The sequence below is a fragment of the Lissotriton helveticus genome, chromosome 8 (assembly GCF_964261635.1).
Source record: "Lissotriton helveticus chromosome 8, aLisHel1.1, whole genome shotgun sequence".
In the NCBI taxonomy this organism is placed as follows: domain Eukaryota; kingdom Metazoa; phylum Chordata; class Amphibia; order Caudata; family Salamandridae; genus Lissotriton; species Lissotriton helveticus.
Window position 1 is genome coordinate 98,747,815 of NC_136069.1, and position 21,022 is coordinate 98,768,836.

General features: G+C 44.4%; 1 protein-coding gene across 1 annotated transcript in view; it reads right to left on the reverse strand.

Annotated features, from left to right (window-relative positions):
* Window positions 1-21,022, reverse strand: part of ILDR1 (immunoglobulin like domain containing receptor 1) — a 270,205-nt gene that overhangs the window by 36,675 nt on the left and 212,508 nt on the right. Inside the window, 2 exon segments of the mRNA XM_078656683.1 lie at window positions 18,832-19,128; window positions 19,131-19,660. Coding sequence (XP_078512809.1) covers window positions 18,832-19,128; window positions 19,131-19,660 — 827 coding nt within the window.

The window sequence follows — 21,022 nt, forward strand, 5'->3', positions numbered from 1 at the left end:
GAAATGACAATACTTTCCATCCCCAGGCAGATATGATACTCCAGAGCCAACCGGACCATGTCCAGGTGCCTGGATTCTGGTGTAACTGATGGGCAATTTTGTGAAGTCTGGTTATAGCTGAATAAACAGACGGCGCGTTACTAGGAATGAAAATGCAGCAACTAGATCCGATGACTCTACATGCTCCTCCTCTATCGGCCAGTATGACGTCAAGAACGAGACGATTTTGGAGCACGACAAATCTCATAGCAGATTGCTCTTCAGTTAAGTTACCTAGAGCAGAAGTAGTCTCATTCACTACTGCTTCAAGGGTTCTGGTTAACCTACGGATTGACTTACTATTCTGGACAGGGCCTATAAAGAACAAGCATTTGCAATGCAATAGGTCTCGCATTATTAAAGTTTGAGCTATTGGCATTGCTAAATAATGCAACACCAATAGCTTTTTTTGCAGTTGGTGTTGCAATATTTAGCAATGCCAATAGCTCAAACTTAATTAACCCAAGACCTATTGCATTGTAAATGCTTGTTTATGTCTGGCATTACCAAGGCTTACATGCCAGTCCTTCACAAAAAGTGCATTAGGGAAACGGGGTAGGAGCAGCTACCTTAAAAAGGGAGGTCACTACAGCATTATTTTCGAGGGCTTTGTGCCAAGGGACCGGGAATTCCAGATGCCATAGTAAGCAGCTGCTCCATCATCAAGTAAACCATCTCCCCCCACTCTATGAGGTGCGGGAAGCCAAAGGTGGATGATCCAGACCTATTTCTAGCAGGTGTTCTGCCAGGGCACTTTTAGAGGATTTTCAATTACTACCTACCTATAAATGAGGCCCACGGTCTCACAAACCTGCAAACTTTTAAGAAGGGAAGCTTGTTTTGACTGTATCGGCAGTCAGACTTTTCATATTTAGAATGGTCAATGAGATTTCTGTCCCAACTTACATCAGAGCTTACCCATGTGCACAATCTGCACCTTTGTCTTGTTTCAGAATCCACTGATGATACAGGCTTCAGATACAGAACTGAGTGCTCCCTCGAGCTTGCCATGGACAATGCATAAACGTGCCTCTCATTCTGAACACTGAGTTACAACAGGCCATGCCTTCTCACAGCACTCTAGTGGAACCAAGCGCATATGAACAATGAGGCTGATAGCAGAGTCCAGTAGATAAACCAAGAAGTATCAAGGCCTTTTCTTGACTCTCAGAAGCTCATGGTCACCTGCTGGGTGAGCAAGTAGAAAGCTTATCCACAATCTCCAATCGGCTCCTACATTCCTGAACCAAACCACATAGTTAAACTCTCATGTGATGCTGACAGATCTACCCGATGATTGGTCCTTCATAAAAAGTCATCCACCAATCCGGTAAAGTTGACTCATTACCAGGACCACTAGACGTTTCTGAAAGAAATTTTTTAAACATTACTCTGCTCAAAGGCAGACCCTATGCACAGGTTAACTGTTGACCTTTCAGTAGCAGATTGCTGCATTCAGGTGTTAAACTCTTACTTATATGAAGCAACTTTCCCCAAGCCAGGATCGATTGGATACAAAATAATGAAATAATACTATAACAGACAGTGTCACATTATGTTGCATAATCTGGCTTTTGTAGACACATAATTTTGTGAAGACAGCTACAAACTGGCCCTCTACTGTCATACAATGTCAGTGGGCCTGACTTCTCTTAACCACATTACACCTAGACCTTATGCTACGAAGACATGTGTTCCTTGTATACAGCTCTCAAAATGAGGCTGACAATCGTCTCCATGAGAGTGATAGAAGGGACGTGGTTTGGAGCAGGCTCCATTGAGCGTACAAGGAGGACCTTTTCAAGAAGGCAACACATCCCATCAGTGTATGCATATGCTGAAGGAGTTTGGTCATCAAATAACTGTTATTCACACTACAGCAAAACATTCCCAGATTAGTATAGCTAGAAGATGGGTACTTACTCGAAGCCTTTATTTCCTGATAGTCATTCCAGATAGTGGATAAATATTACTGCATCCTTGTTTCAGTCACATCATCAGTAATCAACACCCATATGTGTGTGAAGCATTTCTCTCAAGATGACAGCAGGGCGAAGTACCAAAGAGAAATACTGCATTCGTTCCCTTCACCTGTATATAGAATCGGATTCTCTAAACCGAGAGATCCTTTCTAATCATTACAAGTAACCTGGCTCATTTTGAGTATAGTTGGAAATGGAGAATCCTAGACCACAATCATGAAGCATCTGACAGTGCCTAGCGGAAGCCATGAACATGAGGAGGGTTGGCACAACTAGCCAAGTGTATGCCTTTATGCTTGACAGCAGTGCACCGACTTAGCATAGAAGCAGAGTGAACTCTATGAGGGATATAAAGTATAAAAGGAGGCTATAGGAGAAGCAGTTTGGTTATCCCTGCTGAACGTGAAGGCCCGTTACTGGGAGATGTTATCTGACCCTTCAGATTCTAATGAAGCAGCCTGTAAAAGCCTCAGTGTTTGAGGAGACTTGCACCACTTATGTATACAGGCAGCAGATGTGTTCCCAGTAAAAAGAGATGTCAGTTTCTTCAAACCACTTGCAGGCATCACTTCCTAGTACAGAAGGAAGAACTGGAGTACTTTCTGTAATGTGTTAAAGAGCTGAGGCGGGTTACACTGGTGGACACGGAGGAAGGAAGAAGTCTTAACAGAACTTTATTTAGGCCATTTGGGGAGGAGGGCATTTACCTCAAGAAATCTTTTGTTGACTCCGGCAGGACAGCCTGCTATGCTTAGAGGCACTGCTGGGGAGACAAGGTACTTATTCTGAAATTCAGAGGGGTCTGTTCACGACCTGCATTTTGTAGTATGTTTAGTAGTAATAAAGGAGTAGTACCCACTTACTACAAAATGCTATTCACAAACCGATGCACCACCGTCACTCCTATCTTTCCTATGTGGAGCTCAATGCCAAGTGGAGGAGATCTCCACCCATAAGCCTACGTTTTAGTTGTAATGTGGGAACAAGGGAGATTGGCAGGAAAATGGGGAATATTATTTACAAAATGGGAGGGGTTTAGGGAAAGTAAGGAGAGGTTTAGGGAGGAACAGCTTTTGTGAAACATTCTCGGCACTGTCTGACATTTTTCTACCTGCAACGCTTAAATAAACAATACAGCATATGCAGACTGTGAAATGTCACAGGCAGAAACACCAAGGAGAAGAGGTCTGCGGCGCACCCTCGTATACAAAAAAAAGAGACACAGGAGCCAAACACCATCGAAAGTGAAAAAGGCAGACTGGGAAAGCTTGCATTCAATAATAGCAGTGCACGATCTGCTCAAATAAAGCGAACACTACTCTTCCAAATAAAAACGGAAGAACTGCACAGCAAAAACAAACAAGAATGAAACTAACCGGACTCCGGAGGTTTGGGGGGAGGTGGGGCCTTGCTGCTCCAGGGTTTTTCAGTGCGATGCCTCGCTCCTACCTCAGACGCAGCTTCCCCCTGACGGTCTCGGACCTGTCCCCATTGGCCGGCTGTGGAATTGCAGCCCCTGCGCCAGCAGCAGCACGCGTTCGGAGCCAGGAAGGGAGCACGCGCACACTGACAATCTGCGCGTTCACAGACCACAATCTGCGCGTGGCCCGGTCTGTACTCCCTTGCAAGCCGTCACGGTGACAATACATTTTGCTGGTGGGAGCGCTTCGCGCTCCAACACCAGCGAGCCCTAAAAAGGAACCTCTATTGAAATCTGTATACTGTTCTAGAGCAGTTTCAGTTTGATCGACAATTGGGGACTCAATCTCCCGCCTATGTCTGACGTGTACTAGATGTGTGTTTCTGTGATAATCAGATGGGGCTAGAAAAACTGGTGGCAGTAGGAAGGCAATGTAACATGTTCCATCCCAATCAAGGGGCAGACGAACATATGCGGTCTGACCACAAACAAAATAAGAATGACGTGAAGCTTTGAAAATAGATTTCCCACTGTCACTATACTCGACAGTAGTAGTACAATCACTATGTCCTACATGTGCGGAACCATTCTTTCTGACACATAATTCGCCTTTGACTGGTAGTACTGAAATAGCAGGTAAGTCTGGAGTAGTATCAGACTGAACATTCAGGACCATAAAATTCGAAGAATAATTACCTAAATTATAAACTTCATTTTCTAGATCTAACCCTGTTCTATGGGGGAGACCTTGCTTGTCTGGAAAGCATGTTCTATTCAGAAGGGACATATCATTTAAAGATGACGTTAACATGGACCATGCTCCACACTAACCATTATGTGAAAACGGATAAGGAAAGAGTGGCAGAACTCCCTTCGGTGTCTGGAAAGGGGGGAGTCGACCACACACCCAACAATTAGTAGCATTGCTGGTCTGGTGTGAATAATGTAACATTCTTACAAATGTATTATTTCTCATAGCAAGACGATAGGATAACTCGTGAGGAGGCAGATCACTAAATGTGTGCTCTACTGTAGCATTAGAAAACTTATTTACATGAGAAATTGGGAAACATAAATGTAATGCATAACTTGTGCAGGTAACCATCAAACTTAGAAACAATATAAAACTTAGAAAAACGATACATCGGATAGAGTTTTGACTAACTCTCTCACTATGGGGGTCTATCTCATACATGTCAGATACCTGTCTAACCGTTTCACCCGAGAGGGACTTAGACAATTAAACTGGCTGACTTATTTTACTAGACCGGAGTTTTAACTTATACTCCTGTTGCGGAGTTTTCTCTAACAGAGGAACTTTCAGTTCAGGATTCAGATCAGTGTCTGGTTTCAGGCAGTCTTTAGAAATGGAACAGTCCTTAGAAATGTCCTTTAAAAATGTTTTTTCTCGGACTCCATGGAATTTCTTGATATGGGACAGATGGACCCACCCCTTGAGGCCTTCCAACTTCACGGCCGTGCGGGTGGTCAGGAGGACAAGTCGCGGCTCCTTCCAACGAGGCTCCAGCGGACTTGAACGATCAAAGTTTCTTACAAGGACAAGGTCGCCTGGAATGACCTCGTTCGGTTTCACTTCAGTATTGTCTGGAAATGCAGCGGCAACCTGTGAACGACAAGAGTGTAGGGCAGACATCAAGGAAGCTAGGTAATCTGTCAACATATTACTGGAAACATCTGTAATACTGCGGGGTCTAGGTGTACCCCACATGTTTGGGGGGCGGCCGAATACGACCTCATAAGGGGACAGACCTGATCTGGAGTGTGCGACCATTCGCATAAAGAATAAAGCAACTGGCAGGGCAACTAGCCAGTCTACACCTTTCTCTTTGCATGTTTTGGCAATACGGATTTTCAGGGTCTGATTATGTCTCTCTACAAGACCGGCTGCTTCAGGATGGCGCACACAATGGAACTTCCACTGGTACCCTAACAAAAGGGAAACATGTTTCATTAACTCGGATGAGAATGGCTGGCCGTTATCAGAATACACGACCCTAGGGAGTCCATAACGGGGAAAGAATTCACGAACCAACTGCTTGGCAGTGGTCGCTGCTGTGTAATCTGGAACTGGATATGCTTCTGTCCACCTGGACAAAGCGCATACAACTACAAGGACATACTTGAAACCTCGACATCGCTCCATCTGAATATAATCCATCTGGAGGACTTCAAAAGGGTGGTCAGGAGGTTGGAATCCACCTTGTTCCACCGGGACACTTTTACCTGGATTGAATTGACAACATATCATACAAGTACGGACTTTCTGCTTGGCTGCAGCGCGTAAGTGCTTGTTAAACCAAAGGTTCTGTATACTGTCTAACATGGCTTTTTCTCCTAGATGTGCTGGACTATGTGCGGTATTGATAATGACTTGAACCATAGAGTCGGGGAGAAACCATGTGGCTTTTCCCTTCGTCAACCATCCCTGATCTGTCTGGACCCCTCCTTGTTCGGACCATTTCTTGATTTCTTCAGGAGTAGCATGTAACTGTATGTCTATGACATCTTGTGTAGGGTCCTTAACTGTCATACAAGTAGTCTGTTCTGGAGTGGATGTCTGTGTCTTGTTAACTGGAATGTCTGGTGTCTGAGCTGTAAGCTTGGCTGTTCGATCTGCTAGATCGTTACCTTGGGAAATGATGTCAGTAACTTTCGTGTGTGCCTTGCACTTCATGATAGCGATAGCTGTCGGTAAATGTATTGCATCTAACAGAGCTTGAATGAGGAGACCATGCTGAATCTTGGTTCCATGAGAAGTCATGAAACCTCTCTCCTGCCAGAGCACTCCGAAGTCGTGTACAACTCCGAATGCGTAACGTGAATCTGTATATATGTTTACTTTCAGGTTCTTGGCACGTATGCAGGCTTGGGTCAGAGCAACTAGCTCTGCTGCTTGAGCAGACAGGGTGTCAATACGGTGTGTTTCAATAACTTCAGTGTCAGTAGTCACTGCATACGCGGCTACTAGTTCTCCTGTACTAGTTCTCATACATGAACCGTCCACATAAAGTGTCAGGTCGGGATTAGGTAATGCAATGTCTGTCAGGTCTTGTCTTGGCTTAGTCATAGTGTTAATGACTTCCACACAGTCATGTGTGGCAGGATTTGAAGTAACTGACGGTAACAGAGTAGCAGGATTTAGAACGTTGCAGCGTCTGATTTCTATGTGTGGCTGGAACAGTGTCAGTTCATAACCTGTTAAACGTGCAATGGTCAAATGCTGAGTCTGTGTTCGGTTTAAAAGAACTTCCACGGAGTGTGGAACTTGTACTGTCAGGGAGTGTCCTAATACTATGGAATCACTTTGTCTGATAGCTAGAGCTGTGGCTGCAACTGACTTGAGGCACGCAGGCAAAGTCTGGGCTACTGGATCTAATGTGCTCGAAAAATAAGCACAAGGCTTGTACTGTCCTGCTTGATCTTGTGTGAGAACAGATAATGCAGTACCATCACGTTCTGTGACAAAAAGTGTAAAAGGCTTACTGTAGTTCGGTGTAGCTAGAACAGGTGCTTGACATAAGGCTTTCTTTAATTCATTAAAAACAAGTGTATGTTCAGATGTCCAAGGGAGGACAGTCGATACGGCTGCCTCCTGTGTCGTTAACTGTATCAGTGGTTTTGCTAGAAATGCATACTGAGGAATCCATTGTCTGCAATAAGAAGTAAGGCCAATAAAAGCACGTACCTCCCTCTGTGTCTTGGGCTGTGGAAGACTCGCTATCAACTGGATACGGTCTGGTGTCAACTGCCTACCCCACTTGGACAGTAAGTGGCCTAAGTAGATCACTTGCTGGACACAGAACTGGAGCTTCGAAGGGGACACCTTGTGCCCCATCTCGGCTAGGAAATACAGAACTGTAAGTGACGCTCGCTCGCAGTCACGTTCAGAACGGGCTGTGATCAGTAGATCATCTACATACTGGAGCAGGGCAGTGTCAGTTGGCATGTGAATATTGTCTAGTTGTCTTTTAAGTGCTTGACTGTAAATACTAGGACTTTCTGTGAAACCTTGAGGAGCTTGTGTGAATTTATAGCTCCTTCCATTTAAACAAAAACCGGAAAGGTATTGGCTGTCTGGATGAATCGGAACACTGAAAAATGCATTCTTGAGGTCTATAACAGTGAAAAATGTAGCTTCAGAATCAATAGCTGTCAATAGAGATGAAATATCGGGGACTACTGGATACTGGGGTATGATACATTTGTTAAGTTCTCGAAGGTCAATCACTAATCGATATACTGGAGGTGCATTTGGATCAGTACGTTTCATGACTGGAATGATAGGAGAATTACATACATTGGAGTCAGTTTCTACAACCACTATGAGCTCGTCAATAATTTTGGATAAGGCTGCTACAGCCTCAGGTGGCAATCTGTACTGTCTGATTCATGGCAAGACTATACCTTGCTTGAGGGTCACACGATGGGGTGTGATTTGCATAAAACCTACATCAGTTGGACCTTGCGCCCATAAATGCTGTGGAACATTGGCCAATCTTGGATCAAAATCACGTAATACATAGTGACCTTTAAAGTCACGCAAAAACAATTGTATTCCTTCTGGGGAGCAGCAAATAACTGCACCTAATTCTTTCAATGTTTTAATACCTAACAAATTTTCTGGACACGATTTCGTAAGTAACAAATCAGTAGTTCGGGACAATGGACCAACTTCTAGAGTAACTGGCTTTGAAATCTCGTTAACAATAGGCTTTCCTGAAAATCCAAGGGAAACATTTTTAGAGCCTGAGAGCGGAGCCCCTGGAACCTCGTCATGACTGATAGTAGTCCTACTTGCCCCTGTATCAATCAAAAACTTTCTGTCTTTCCCTAATACTTGACTATGTACATAGGGACCCTCTTGATCTACAGGTATCTCGATGAGAGGCAAGCCTACCTCCCTCTCTAGGCTGTTTCATGAATACTGTTGATACTCTGGATACTCTGTCTGGGCATACTGGTACATCTGCTGTGTAACATGCTGTGTTGCAGCAATAGGCTGCGGTGCTGGAACTGTCTGTTGTGCATTCTGTGGTGGCTGAGAAGTCTGTGAAACTTGCTCTTGTCTAGGCGGACGTGGTCTTTCTTTAGTCTTACCAGTAGCTATGTTGTGTTTCAGAACTGCACACTCGTTTATAAAATGACCTGGCTGTTTACAATAATTGCATGTCCCTTTAACGGGAGCTGCAGGATGACTGACTTGATTCAGACCCCTCTTCTGACTGTCTTGTGGAACAGATTGTGCAACTAGTACTTTCATTTTCGTGTCTTTCATACGTCTCCTTTCGTGTTCTTGCTCTTCCCTGATTCTATTCTGGTGGTACTGGAGCATTTGGAGCATTTGTGAAGGGGTACTAGCTTGCCAGGTACTTTCGACTTTCAAAACTCGATTTTTAACTTGTGGGCTTGAATTCTCGACTAGTTTAGTAACAAAAAGATGAGGGTATGACTCGCTACCTGTCTTCAAACCACTGTTAATAATAAAACATTTTTCAAATCTAGAATAAAAATCACTAGTATCTTCATCCTGTTTCTGTTTGCATGCTGAGATTGCATCCCAATCTTCCTTTTTCGTGGATAATAACCTTGGCAAAACTTGTATCAATAACTCGGGCAATTCTTTACATTTGTCCCCAAGACCGGTACCTGGTACTCGTATTTTATCTTCAGCTTCTAGAGCTGTCCAATCAATCTTTTTCTCTCCCACCTCCCATTCTTTTTCCTTGAGTTTTTCATATACCCCTGCGGGTAACAGGACCTTTAACATTTTAATGATATCTGGATACGTGTATTCTCCCATACGGAGCATGTCTTTTAATTCTCGATGGAACCCTGCTGGATCTTTGTCGTGACAGGGAATTAATTTCTTCATCTCTAAGAGTTCCATCTTTGTGACAGGGGTGTAAACAAATACTCGTTGCATTTCACCACCCGTTGTCCTAACTGGGTGTACTTCTCGTAACGGGTGCTGTCTATCTATGTACAATGGTTTACTTTCTGGAGGTGAGACGTGAACAAAATGCGGATTCAGAAACGTTCTATATTTGTGGCGCTGTTCTAGAATGACACTAATTAAATCGGTACCTAAACCTTTCCATTTATACTGGAGTAACTCGTTCAGAACATCATGTAACGGACCTGGATCAGAATGTTGTCCCTCATACAATGTAATGAGGTACTGGATCATGTACATACCCACCAGTCGCTGCTCGGCTGGGGGCAGTTTCAGAAACATTTGTGCCACTATTTCGTCTGGAAAAGTGGTAGAATCAGTAATCCATCGGACTGCTGATCGGGCTAGTTCTTGTTCATGCATGGTACTAAGTTCACTATAACCGATTCGTGATTTCAGAATGTGATCGGTAGCTTGAAATACTTGTTCTAGAGAATCTTGTTCTGGTGCTGGAAGATGAAAGACTTTCTTGTGTTCTAGGCGTGAATGTCGGTCTGGAAATCTAGATTTACCTACATACGCTATTCTGGCAGTATTCTCGTCTTCTACTTCTTCAGTATCAGTGTTATCTTCTTTCTCGCTTACTTGTGCTGCTTTACGTTGCTCGTGTAACCTTATTATTTCCTTACGAATTTTCCTGTACATACTCTCTATACTACTGAGTGTCTTGTGTCTTCCCTCGGCTATATGATCACTCCACTTTGTCAGAACTCTCATTTCGATCGGGTCTTTAGTCGGATAATCTTGTTCCCTTATTAAACAATTGATTAGAAACTTTAATAGCATGAGCTGAGTCTCGGCTTTCCTTTGAGACATGATTTCGCCAATACTTTCTGGGTCTTCTCCTGTACGGATTAAACGATATATTCTGTCTAGATCTTCTTTCATATTCGGTAGGGTGTCCAAATACTCGGTCACCCGTCTTACGCGCAATGAATATATAACCATATTATCATCGCCTGGGACTGGATCATAACGGCATTCGGTAAGAGCTCGCTTGATATCTGCAACGGACTGATGTTTGGGCGTACGCTGTAACGCACGTTCATGTAACTCGACTAACGTTACACGTTTGTGTGGCGGCGGGGTACCAGGAGGACCTCCCCCCGCGGCCCATAAACTGGAATCGTCGACTGATACTCTTCGTGCTGGCAGAGTGACCGATGTAGCGGGAACTTGTACTATGGGCTGGACCGGGGGTACCGTAACAGGTGCTGTAACAGGTGCCCCGGTGGCTGGAGGAACAGGAATTACATTATTTACAGGAGCTGGCGGAGCAGGATTCGCATATTCTGGGACTGTGTCGTCCAAATAGGACGAGAGAAAAATATCAGCTGCGGTCGGTTTGTGACGTAGCTTAATCGGAACTAATGGCGGCGGAAAATTACATGGTGCTTCCGGGGTTGCTTTTGGCAAGCCCTCGGCAAGAAGAGGATACATACCCTTAATGAGGGCATTTCTCTGTCTGTCTGACTGTTCGGTTTTAACTCGTTCACCTACTTCAATTAATTCCCTTTCTTGGGCTCTTTCTGAGGATTCTCTACTTAATTCTAACTTTCTGGCTTCTTTTTCTGTTCTTTTATGAGATTCTTTGCGCCATAACTCGATGGCATCTCTCTGGGACTGTCTGGCTTTCTTTTTCCATAATACTTCTTCTACTCGCATGATGCACTCGGCATCCCACGTACCTGATACGGGCCATCTATACTTTTCTTCTAATTCTTTGGTGTACTCCACCCATAAGTCTAGATATAATATGGCACTTATGCCATGCTTTTGATACATAAAATGACCTGGACTGTCCCTAGGCGGGACAGGAACTGCTTCCTCGAGCAGACCTTTTCTAGTTTTTAACTGACGTAACTTTGAGAACAGAGGCATAACTAGGCTGGAGTCTTGACACAATACAATACACAATAAACACAATAATAACTGTATGAAAACAAATCACTCATACCACGACATTAAAAACACATAAAACAACAGTTTGGACAGAATATTACCTGAAATACTAAAAACAGAACACATGAATTTCTCGAGAACAGAACTTACTAGAACAGAAACTTTACTAGAATGACTGGATGCACTGCTAAAACAGCACGAAACTTACCGGTCCCATAAAGAGACACGTCAGGACCCGCGCCCACCTAGGTGAACACTTCGTGTTGGATTTGCGTACCCAAACCCACGGACCAGAGACAAATCAATTGACCCTGTCTAGATACTACCCCAGCAGCGGTACTCACCGGGCAGCAAGAACGGAAGGCCTCGGACTGGACTGGACTGCTACGACGACGAACGGACGAACTTCGGACTTCAGTTACAGGTGGGCCTCCGGATACCTCGGACCTTGGACTCTCGGCTTGGGCTCTGGTCGGGACTCGCCGCGTTCCTCCACCGCCTCGTCTGGACGCTGGACCGCAACCTCCGTCTCCTCCGTGGGCCTGAGGGATATTTGAAGCAGAAATATCTGCATGTGCACGGTATGGTTCCGTCACGGCTGCAGAGGATCAGGGGGCCTGCGTGGCTTCTCCGGCGCGTGGGGAAAGGGCAAGTCCCTATTCGGGCGCCATTATGTGGTAAATAAATAAATTATTACCGGATCTATTTTTGACTATAATCAATAAACGGGTAGCTCAATAAATAAGAGTCAAGATACGAGGTAGCTGAAGTTGACAGGCTTTAATCAAGCATAAAGGACAGGAACAGGACAGCCTGTACAGGAATAGGATGGCAGGGCCCGACAGCTGTCGGGGGCAGGATCTGGGAATTGGCTAGCAAACTTTAATATCGGTGCACAATATATATATCAAAACAATTGCATTGCTTTCAATACAGTAGGCGTAGCAGTAGGCGGAGTTTGTAGCAGTCGCGAAAGATAAGGGTGAAATGAGGTAACAAGAAGGCGTGTACAGGGCGTATACATAGACATGTGATGCAAACGTAACAGAATATGTCATAAACGGGGCGGAAACATGGAGGGGGCTACCTGAGCAGCTGGGACCTCTAACCTAGTGGTGCGCGCAAACTGACAATGACGTGTTACCAGGGAGAACTGGGGGGCTATGACTTCTGCGCTAGAAGAGGAGACTAAAGTCTGGAGTGTCAGAACGACATGTACCCAGGCATATCTAGTATCTGATGTTTAGAGTACATGTTGATAGAATCCAAAAGTTATCAGAGTAAAGGCTAACAGACATTAAGACTGGTGCATACATAATTCTACATGTAGTGCGTGTGCGGGGAATATTCTATGAATATTAATACAGTATTTCTCTTACATGGAGACATAAAGGCTAGACCATGACGGAAACTATTGATGTGATTCAGTAACGTAGGAATGCAGAGAAGGAGGGCTGGACTGATAACTAGAAACATAACATACTCTTGGCAGACTGGGAGGCAGAGCCAGGCCGAGCCGGGCACTGCGAGGCATGAAAGTAAGCTAAGGGTCAGGGATACAGGTGGGGGCTGTATCGCTCCTTGGAGAGGGTTCAGGAGACAGGAGCTGAATCTGAGTCCGGGCCCTTTTGAGGCCTAGAAACGGGGATAATTCAATGAATTAACGTGCACACTGTAAAACGTGGCAACGTAGCTTTACATAGGCCTGATATTCGTTGTATTCACGAAAACTGGAAACTGACATACTAGAGATGGACACAACTGTAATTGCGTCTTTAATCGATCATAGGGGAATACATGCATATCGATCATGCACATATGACATAACATAGGGAACACGTAGGCACATACAACATGGCAAAATTTACTTTTCCACATTATGATTGATAAAGATTTCACAAAAAGTGTCCGGCAAAGCCTAAATCCAATTTTCAAAAGGCAATTGGTTAAATATATGTATTCAGGGATTCTGGGAAGACAGAGACGAACAAGCATTGGCAAATAGGGCTGGGTGTAATTTGTTAGCATGTGCAGCGATAGCACATTAGACCAAGACACTTGAGTGGGAGCCAGCAGGAACCGAAAGTGAGTGCTATAGCTGTAAAGCACCAATTCAATGCACGCACTGAAGTAGAGATGGCTAAATACTCCAAAACAGCCAATAGCATTAGATGAGAAAGGAAAATGCCACTGTGCTGAGACAAGACATGATGGACAACATTTCCAGCCACTGGTTGAAAGAAACTGGTTTGAGGAAAACCAATTATTGAAAAGGATGGACCTAAATTTCACTCAGTGTATTATCAGTGATAGGTCTGTTTGATGTCTAAACCCAGAGCTAAAATGAACCGAGGGTCAACTTCCACAGCAGTGCTTTTCCATGTCCGTCTGCTTTAATTTGATCACCAGGCATTCCTCTCTATGTGATGCCTGGCTGTTTTCTTTGCCATTAAAGGTGAAATAAAAAAAAGAGGGCTTAAATAGGACAATTTTTTAAGTCGTTTTCATTTTAATTTGCAAAAACAGAGATCAGGAAAATGCTGTCTCAAGTAGATACTGCAATAAAAATATTTTTGGTTAAAGAAATTTCTTATCATAAAAAGTGTTCTGGGATCCTGAAGATGAGCAGGGATATTTTAGTGTAAATCCATACAAATATAATAAAGAGAGAGCCCAAACCATTGAGGCGGGTAATCTCAGGAACCACAGCACCAATCACAACACCCAATACAGCATTGGAAAGGGCAGTTGCAGCAGAAGGACATAGGCTATGCAGACGCCCACCATATACATTTAAAAGGTAAAATAAATGTGCCAGCAAAGTAGTCCCTTGTGGGCGTGTCTGCGTTGTGCTGTGGGCATGACAAACGCTGGGGGCGTGTGGTACGTTCCGCCCTTCATGCCATGTCTCATATTGTATGCTAATCCCACCCTGCTCCCTTTTAAGTACCCCTGCACCCCATAATCATAACCCACCCTTACTCCTTAAAATACCCCAACACCCTTAAACACTAACCCATCTTAACCCTATAAATATACCCTGTACCCCAAAACCCAAACCTATCCCTAAACCCTAAAAATACCCCTGTACCCCAAAACCAAAACCTAGCCCTAAACCCTATAAATACCCCTGTACCTCAAAACCCAAACCTACCCCTGAACCCTAAAAATACCCCGGTACCCCAAAACCCAAACCTAGCCCTGAGCCCTAAAAATACCACTGTACCCCAAAACCCAAACCTAGCCCTAAAAATACCACTGTGCCCCAAAACCCAAACCTAGCCCTGAGCTCTAAAAATACCACTGTACCCCCAAACCTAGCCCTGAGCCCTAAAAATACCACTGTACCCCAAAACCCAAACCTACCCCTGAACCCTAAAATACCCCTGTACCCCAAAACCCAAACCTAGCCCTGAACCCTTAAAATAACCCTGTACCCCCAAACCTAGCCCTGAACCCTAAAAATACCCCTGTACCCCAATACCCAAACCTAGCCCTGAACCCTAAAAATACCCCTGTACCCCAAAACCCAAACCTAGCCCTGAACCCTAAAAATAACCCTGTATCCCAAAACCCAAACCTACCCCTGAACCCTAAAAATACCCCTATACCCCAAAACCCAAACCTAGTCCTGAACCCTAAAAATACCCCTGTACCCCAAAACCCATACCTATCCTTAAACCCTAAAACTACGCCTGTACCCTATAACCCAAAACAAATCTGAACCCTTAAAATACCCAAACACCCCAAAACATATACCTCAGTACCCCAAAACATATACCCCTATACCCATACTTACCTTATCCAAACATTTAAAAACAAACATGCTTTTACCATTCATGCATTTACAACGAATTTCGTTGTAAATGTATGCGTGGTAAAAGCATATAAAATGTAATGCCATGCGTTATAATGGCATTGCGGAGTCATGGTACTTTCGTAATGAAAGTATGCGGAGTGATGGTATGCGGAAAGAAAGTTGCTGAATAATGGGTGCTTACCCTCCCCGGTAAGTACATTGGTGGCACGGCGGCCCACATCTCCAGCAACATACTCATATTTTTTCACCACCGATTTGAAAAATGCACAGGTCTCTTTCATTGATGGCCAGCACCGACATACACTTTTAGAAACACGTCCCGCCACAAGTTCTAGAATTGCGAACTTTAGAGCTGGGGAGCTACGTTCGAATCTCGGCATCAGCTCAACATCCTGTGATTCCAGGCAAATCGCTTTGTCTCCCCGTGCCTACCACAAATGAATGTGTTCTTCTGTAATGTAAATTGTGCTCATGCCATGTTGTCGAGTTCGCGCTATATAATATTGCAAGGAAAAATAAAGTAGGGAAACTCGAGTTCACACACTACTGAACGCGCACTCTTAAGTGCATCAGCAGTACACTGTGAATCGGAGCGTTTAACAGGCCTGTCACAGATAAGACATGCTATCAAAACGAAATCCTAGAAAACAATATACTACTGGCCGGCAGCAATTCATACCCGGACAACAGGTCCGGACTGGCCGTAGCAGGCACCGGGCAATCCCCCGGTGCGCCGCACGGGTGGGGGCCGGTTTTGGGCCCCTGGGGGCCATTTTTGTTACAGGGCCGTTTTTGCAGCATAGCTGCAAAATCGTCCCTGTAACAAAATCGGCAGAAAACCGGCCCTGGCATAGAGCTCGGCAGCACCCCCAACCCCCTCCCCCTCCAGGGGAAGGCCAAGCACTTTGCCAGGGCCGGTTTTGGTTCCCAGTCCGGCCCTGCCGGACAACGTCGGGACGGGCTGCTAGTACATATTAAAAAGGTATGAAGGAAAAAACGCCATTTGCACCCAAGACATTGCTCTTCTTGGATTTTTGAAGATCTGATGTGGAATTCATGGTGATGGTGACGCTGTTCCACAACCCTGAAAATGCTTTTGAGAAACCATGGGCCATATGTATCAAGCAAATTCGCCTCCTGGCCCATAGAAATAAATGGGAAATTATTCCTTAATTGCGATTTGCGATTTGCTAATCGCAATTAAGGAATTTTAAGAAATCGCAAACAAAATGCGATTTTCTACATACATACCAATTTGCAAATCTCAAATAGCGATTTCTAAAAAATCGCTATTTGAGATTCGCAAATGGGTAACTTCATACATATGGCCCCATGTGTTCAGTTTGTGTCATGAAAGGGACTCAGGACACAAAAACACAGCTTGTGTGGACCCTCGCAGGAGTGTCTCCTCATCCTGCAAGGATGCTGCAGCGTGAGGACAGAAACACCTTGACACGCATGAGTCGGGACCATCCTACCCCCCAGATTTTTCTCTTCACTAGTGTACTAAGCCTAAGATACAGGCACTTCCGGGACCAGCAGTGGATGGCAGGGCACACTATCTCCAACCATAGGTAATTATGGCCTGGCACACTGAACACATTACTCTCACAGCATCCACTCTGCAGCTTGCCTTAAAATATCTTTCCTTCAAGTTGACCACCATAGCATGACTTATGTGGGAGGAGCTTGCAAAAGGTGATATGTACAGTACCTAGCGGGGTATCATGTGGTCCTTTATATATCTGCATGAACACCCATTTTGAAAATGATCTCTCACTGTACTGATTCTCCTCTACTCGTCTCCAAATTTGTAGTTTGACTCAAGCATTCTCTCAATAAAACATAAAAGGTCTGCCCATGCCTGTACAAACAAGGGCTTTCCATGAGCTGAAGATCTTTGCTATGGCTGGCCTTTGTTATTCACTTAAGGAGCTGCACATTCAGAGGGGCTGCAGCCCCCAAGCAGGGCTGGTGGATCAGTTCCTTCCAGGGAACCTAGACCTAGTCAAACCACGCTGTCAATCAATGAGGCTAAGCTTGCTGTACTACAAAGGATGCACCGACAACAAAAGGGACCCCTTCATTCTCCAAGTATGGATCCATTCATAAAATAGGGTAAATGAACAGTACCAAGATCAAGGCAGTCAAGAAAGTGGCACTTTCCAGAAATGATGGCTGCTTTAGACCTCTTGCGACAGAATGAAGACGTCTATTATGTGTTCCTTCTGTGAGGCATTAATCCTAAAATAATCACTGTGACCCTATAATTCGCGAGCCGGAGAATCAAACTGCTTACAAACATCCAAGCGGAAAGCTACATGAGTCAGAATAAATGAGGCTGCCTTTTTGTGACAGTCTTTCTGTTCTGTGAATGGAGCCAGCAGATTACATGCTTTCAAAACAATTTATATACAAATGAGCTGGCTTTTGTTCTCATAAAGAAACCTATGTAATGCCATTGTTAGTTTAATAGGCATCAGTGTTTAGTGGGTGTTTTCTGTTTCTGTGAAAGACATTTCTATTTGCCTCCAAAGCATCTTCATTACATTATCCCTCAAATGATTGCAAACTTCTATTAACAGCTTAAAATGAACAAGGACACTCCCAGACTCAAGGGGACAGGCAAAACAAACGAATGGGAAAACCTTGTGCCAGATGTTCCTAATGTTTTTTGCCCTCCTTTTAAAAGAGGGGGCAACAAATGGGGAATAACGCATGCAAACAGAAATGGCATATGCATGTTGCACTGTTAGCCAAGGGGCAGCACGCGGTACCTGGTGGTAACATGCAGCATTAAATTCCTGGGAAATTCATAGATCAAAATGATCACCCCAGTAATAAAACCAAAATATTAGCCACCCCTCCTCTCGAATTGCTCTGTTGGGTATTCTCAAGGATATGGGAGGTGACCGCGGTGAGCACCCCTTGGTGGGGATTGGAACTGTCATTGCTAAAAGTGACATCACTGAGCACTGGAACACACAGATCCTCCCTCTTTGACTCAATGGCGCGCTGGTATGGACTGGTGCGCAAAACAGGAGGAACCTGTAAATGTAGCAGGGGGATGCCCTCGAAAACAGGCGAAAATATGGGGGAAATGACTGGACTACTATGGTCTAGGATAACTAGCTTTGGACCTTATGTGATGTATAGATTGTGCAATCACAGCATGTCATTACTGTAGAGAGCTTTGTTTCAACAGGTTTCCTAAAAACAATATATTTGATATAAAAAAAATAGCTAATGGAGTTCTCTGTTTTATGCTTTAAGATTGCTATTTCTTTAGGACACTTTTTTCTCATTTTATCAATATCCATATGTTTGCGATTTTTATGGAGAAAAAAAATGTTATGCATATAGCTTGTTTTCACAGTAATTTAACCAATACCTCCATGCTCACACTTGAATTCATTTCTGCTTTTAATATCCAAATGTTTTAAAAAATAAAATCTGAAAATATAAATATAATTTTTTTACCTCCCTATGCGGCAATCTGCACAGATGCGAGTCTGACAATCACAACGGAAAGCATGCAGTCACTCAAAGGAAGGCCTGCTTCCTGTATTTTTTTTATTTTTTTTGCAACAGACAGGGAAAAAATTGTTTGCTTATTCGAATAATGTTTTAACATCAGAAAAATAACCGAGCTCTGAGGTGCTCAACAATAAAGAAAGAGCAGTTATGGACTCACCGATTGTCGCTCTGTGCCAGGTCTTAAGTTGAGGCCTTTCCCTGTTGTAACGTCCAATGAACGATAGCTGGGCGGTTTCTCTTCATCATATGAGCGTTCATGTCGTCGTCCACCACGGCCCCGCGGTCGTTCGTACTCATCTTCTGAACTCCACGAGTCGCGCCGTGTTGGCGGGGAGTAGCTCCGCCTGTGATTGCGAGGTCCAGAAGGGCGGTCGGGACTCCCCCTCCTTGCTGAATGGTGCTCTCGCCTGTCTGGGGAAAACCGTCTATCTGAACGTTGATTGGAGCGTCCCGCGAACTACTGTAAGGAAAGTTTTCATTGTGGTTGACTGGGCCCTGCCTACGCACAGGAGAATCGTCTCTTCTAGACCGGCCACTGTTGTAAGAGTCTCCTCTTCTCTCTGGAGGCCGCTCATCTCTCAGCTGATCTTGGCCGCCCCGATTGTAGCTACCGCTGCTCCCACCTGAGCGAGATTCCTCCATGAAGCGGTTTCTGCGCCTCTCTCTTTCTTCCGCCAATGGGTCCCAAAATCCGCCTGCATTGCTGCGTTGATGTGACGCGTTGCTTGTTCTCTGTGAGACGGTGACGTGCTCAACAATGGGTGGCAGCTGGATGACCCTACGGTCCATCTCTCTAACTCCCACATCTCCAAGGGACGAGAGCATGCTCGGGTGATGGCTGCCACCAGTGTAAGGTGCACCAGCTAACATGGGCTGCACAGTGTTCAGGTTTTTTATTTCAGACTCCAGGAAATCCAGCACTTTATTGCTAATGGGCGGGTTCGGTGGCTGATAGTTTGTTGGGAAGCTGCTCTGCAGGGAAATATCTGTATGAAAAACAATACATGAAGCTATGAGAAAGCTGGACCATACGGGACACCACGTCAGCAAGAGTTCAAATTAAGGATGAATAAGTGAACCCACCATCTAACTATATGAAAAGACTTATTGAACAGATACTCACAATACTATCACATGTCAACCTGCACACAGAATAGCCACACATCAACAAACACACAAGTCAATAAAGAATACCAGACTGTACACTCACAGCTACAATATAATAACAAGATTTCTGTCCAAGAAAAGCACTGGTGCCAATGACTGCTTCATATGAACACCAGGCCCAACAAACAACCACCTGAATTTATGTGGGTTCTCAAAAGCGATCTTCCACAAAGAAAGATAAAATGCAGTAAATTCTCCTGCATAGTTCGATTCAACAGATAGAGGATGGTGTCAAAAGATAGAAGGATGCTTGAAGATAAACGACAATGACGTGAACACTCTGCCTTGAGAATACATTTAGTAGGCAACTGATGCAGGACTATTGGGATTAGGCAGGTTCCGTTGGGATAGGGGTGTTAGTCACTTGATGGGACTACGGTCAGGTAAGGTATGGAGAAAAACCTGGCTGATCTAGAAAGTGTGGGACTAAGCAGGGTGTTTCGGGGGGACGGAGATTTAATTGTTTGATGTGAGATTGAGTCAGGAAAGGTGTAGACCAAGCAAGACACAGTTGACCCAACACTGCTGCAACTAAGCAAGACGTACAAGCAGGGCATACAGCTTTAAACTTTAGTTGCTTGATGCTATGACAGTCTTTGTACGGTAGGGTGGTGGGGGAGGGGGGCTTGAGGTTGGTCCACAAATAATGCACTAAGGGGGCTGGTCTGGGAGGGTTGGTATCAAACATTTACTCACCCGCAGTAAGTACCTGGGTCAGAAAACATGGATTCTGTGTGATCAGTGGGTGATCCAGCAACATACATAAAATACCCTGGTCAGATGGTAGTGCCAATGACCAGGAACCATCTGGAAACACTGATTATTCACCCTATGCCTGCTACATAACACAAGCAATGGTGATGCCAAGGACTAACACACTGCTGCCAAGGACTAACACACTGCTACCAAGTACTAAAGACACAAACAGACTAGACCAAATGTGAGAAGAACAAATTCACTACAACTGCCTTTGGAGTAGCCATTCAGCATTTTAAAGCTAAAGAAATCCTCATAACTGTGAAACAAAGCACCAGAATGATATGTTCTATCGTAAGAAGTCAATAGACAAGAGCGTTGTACCTCATAAGATGCTAACGATTGGTACTGCCTAGTAGTGAATGGATTTTCTGAACACCTCTGACTTACATAATGATCAATACCCTGCCCGGCACACATCTCAC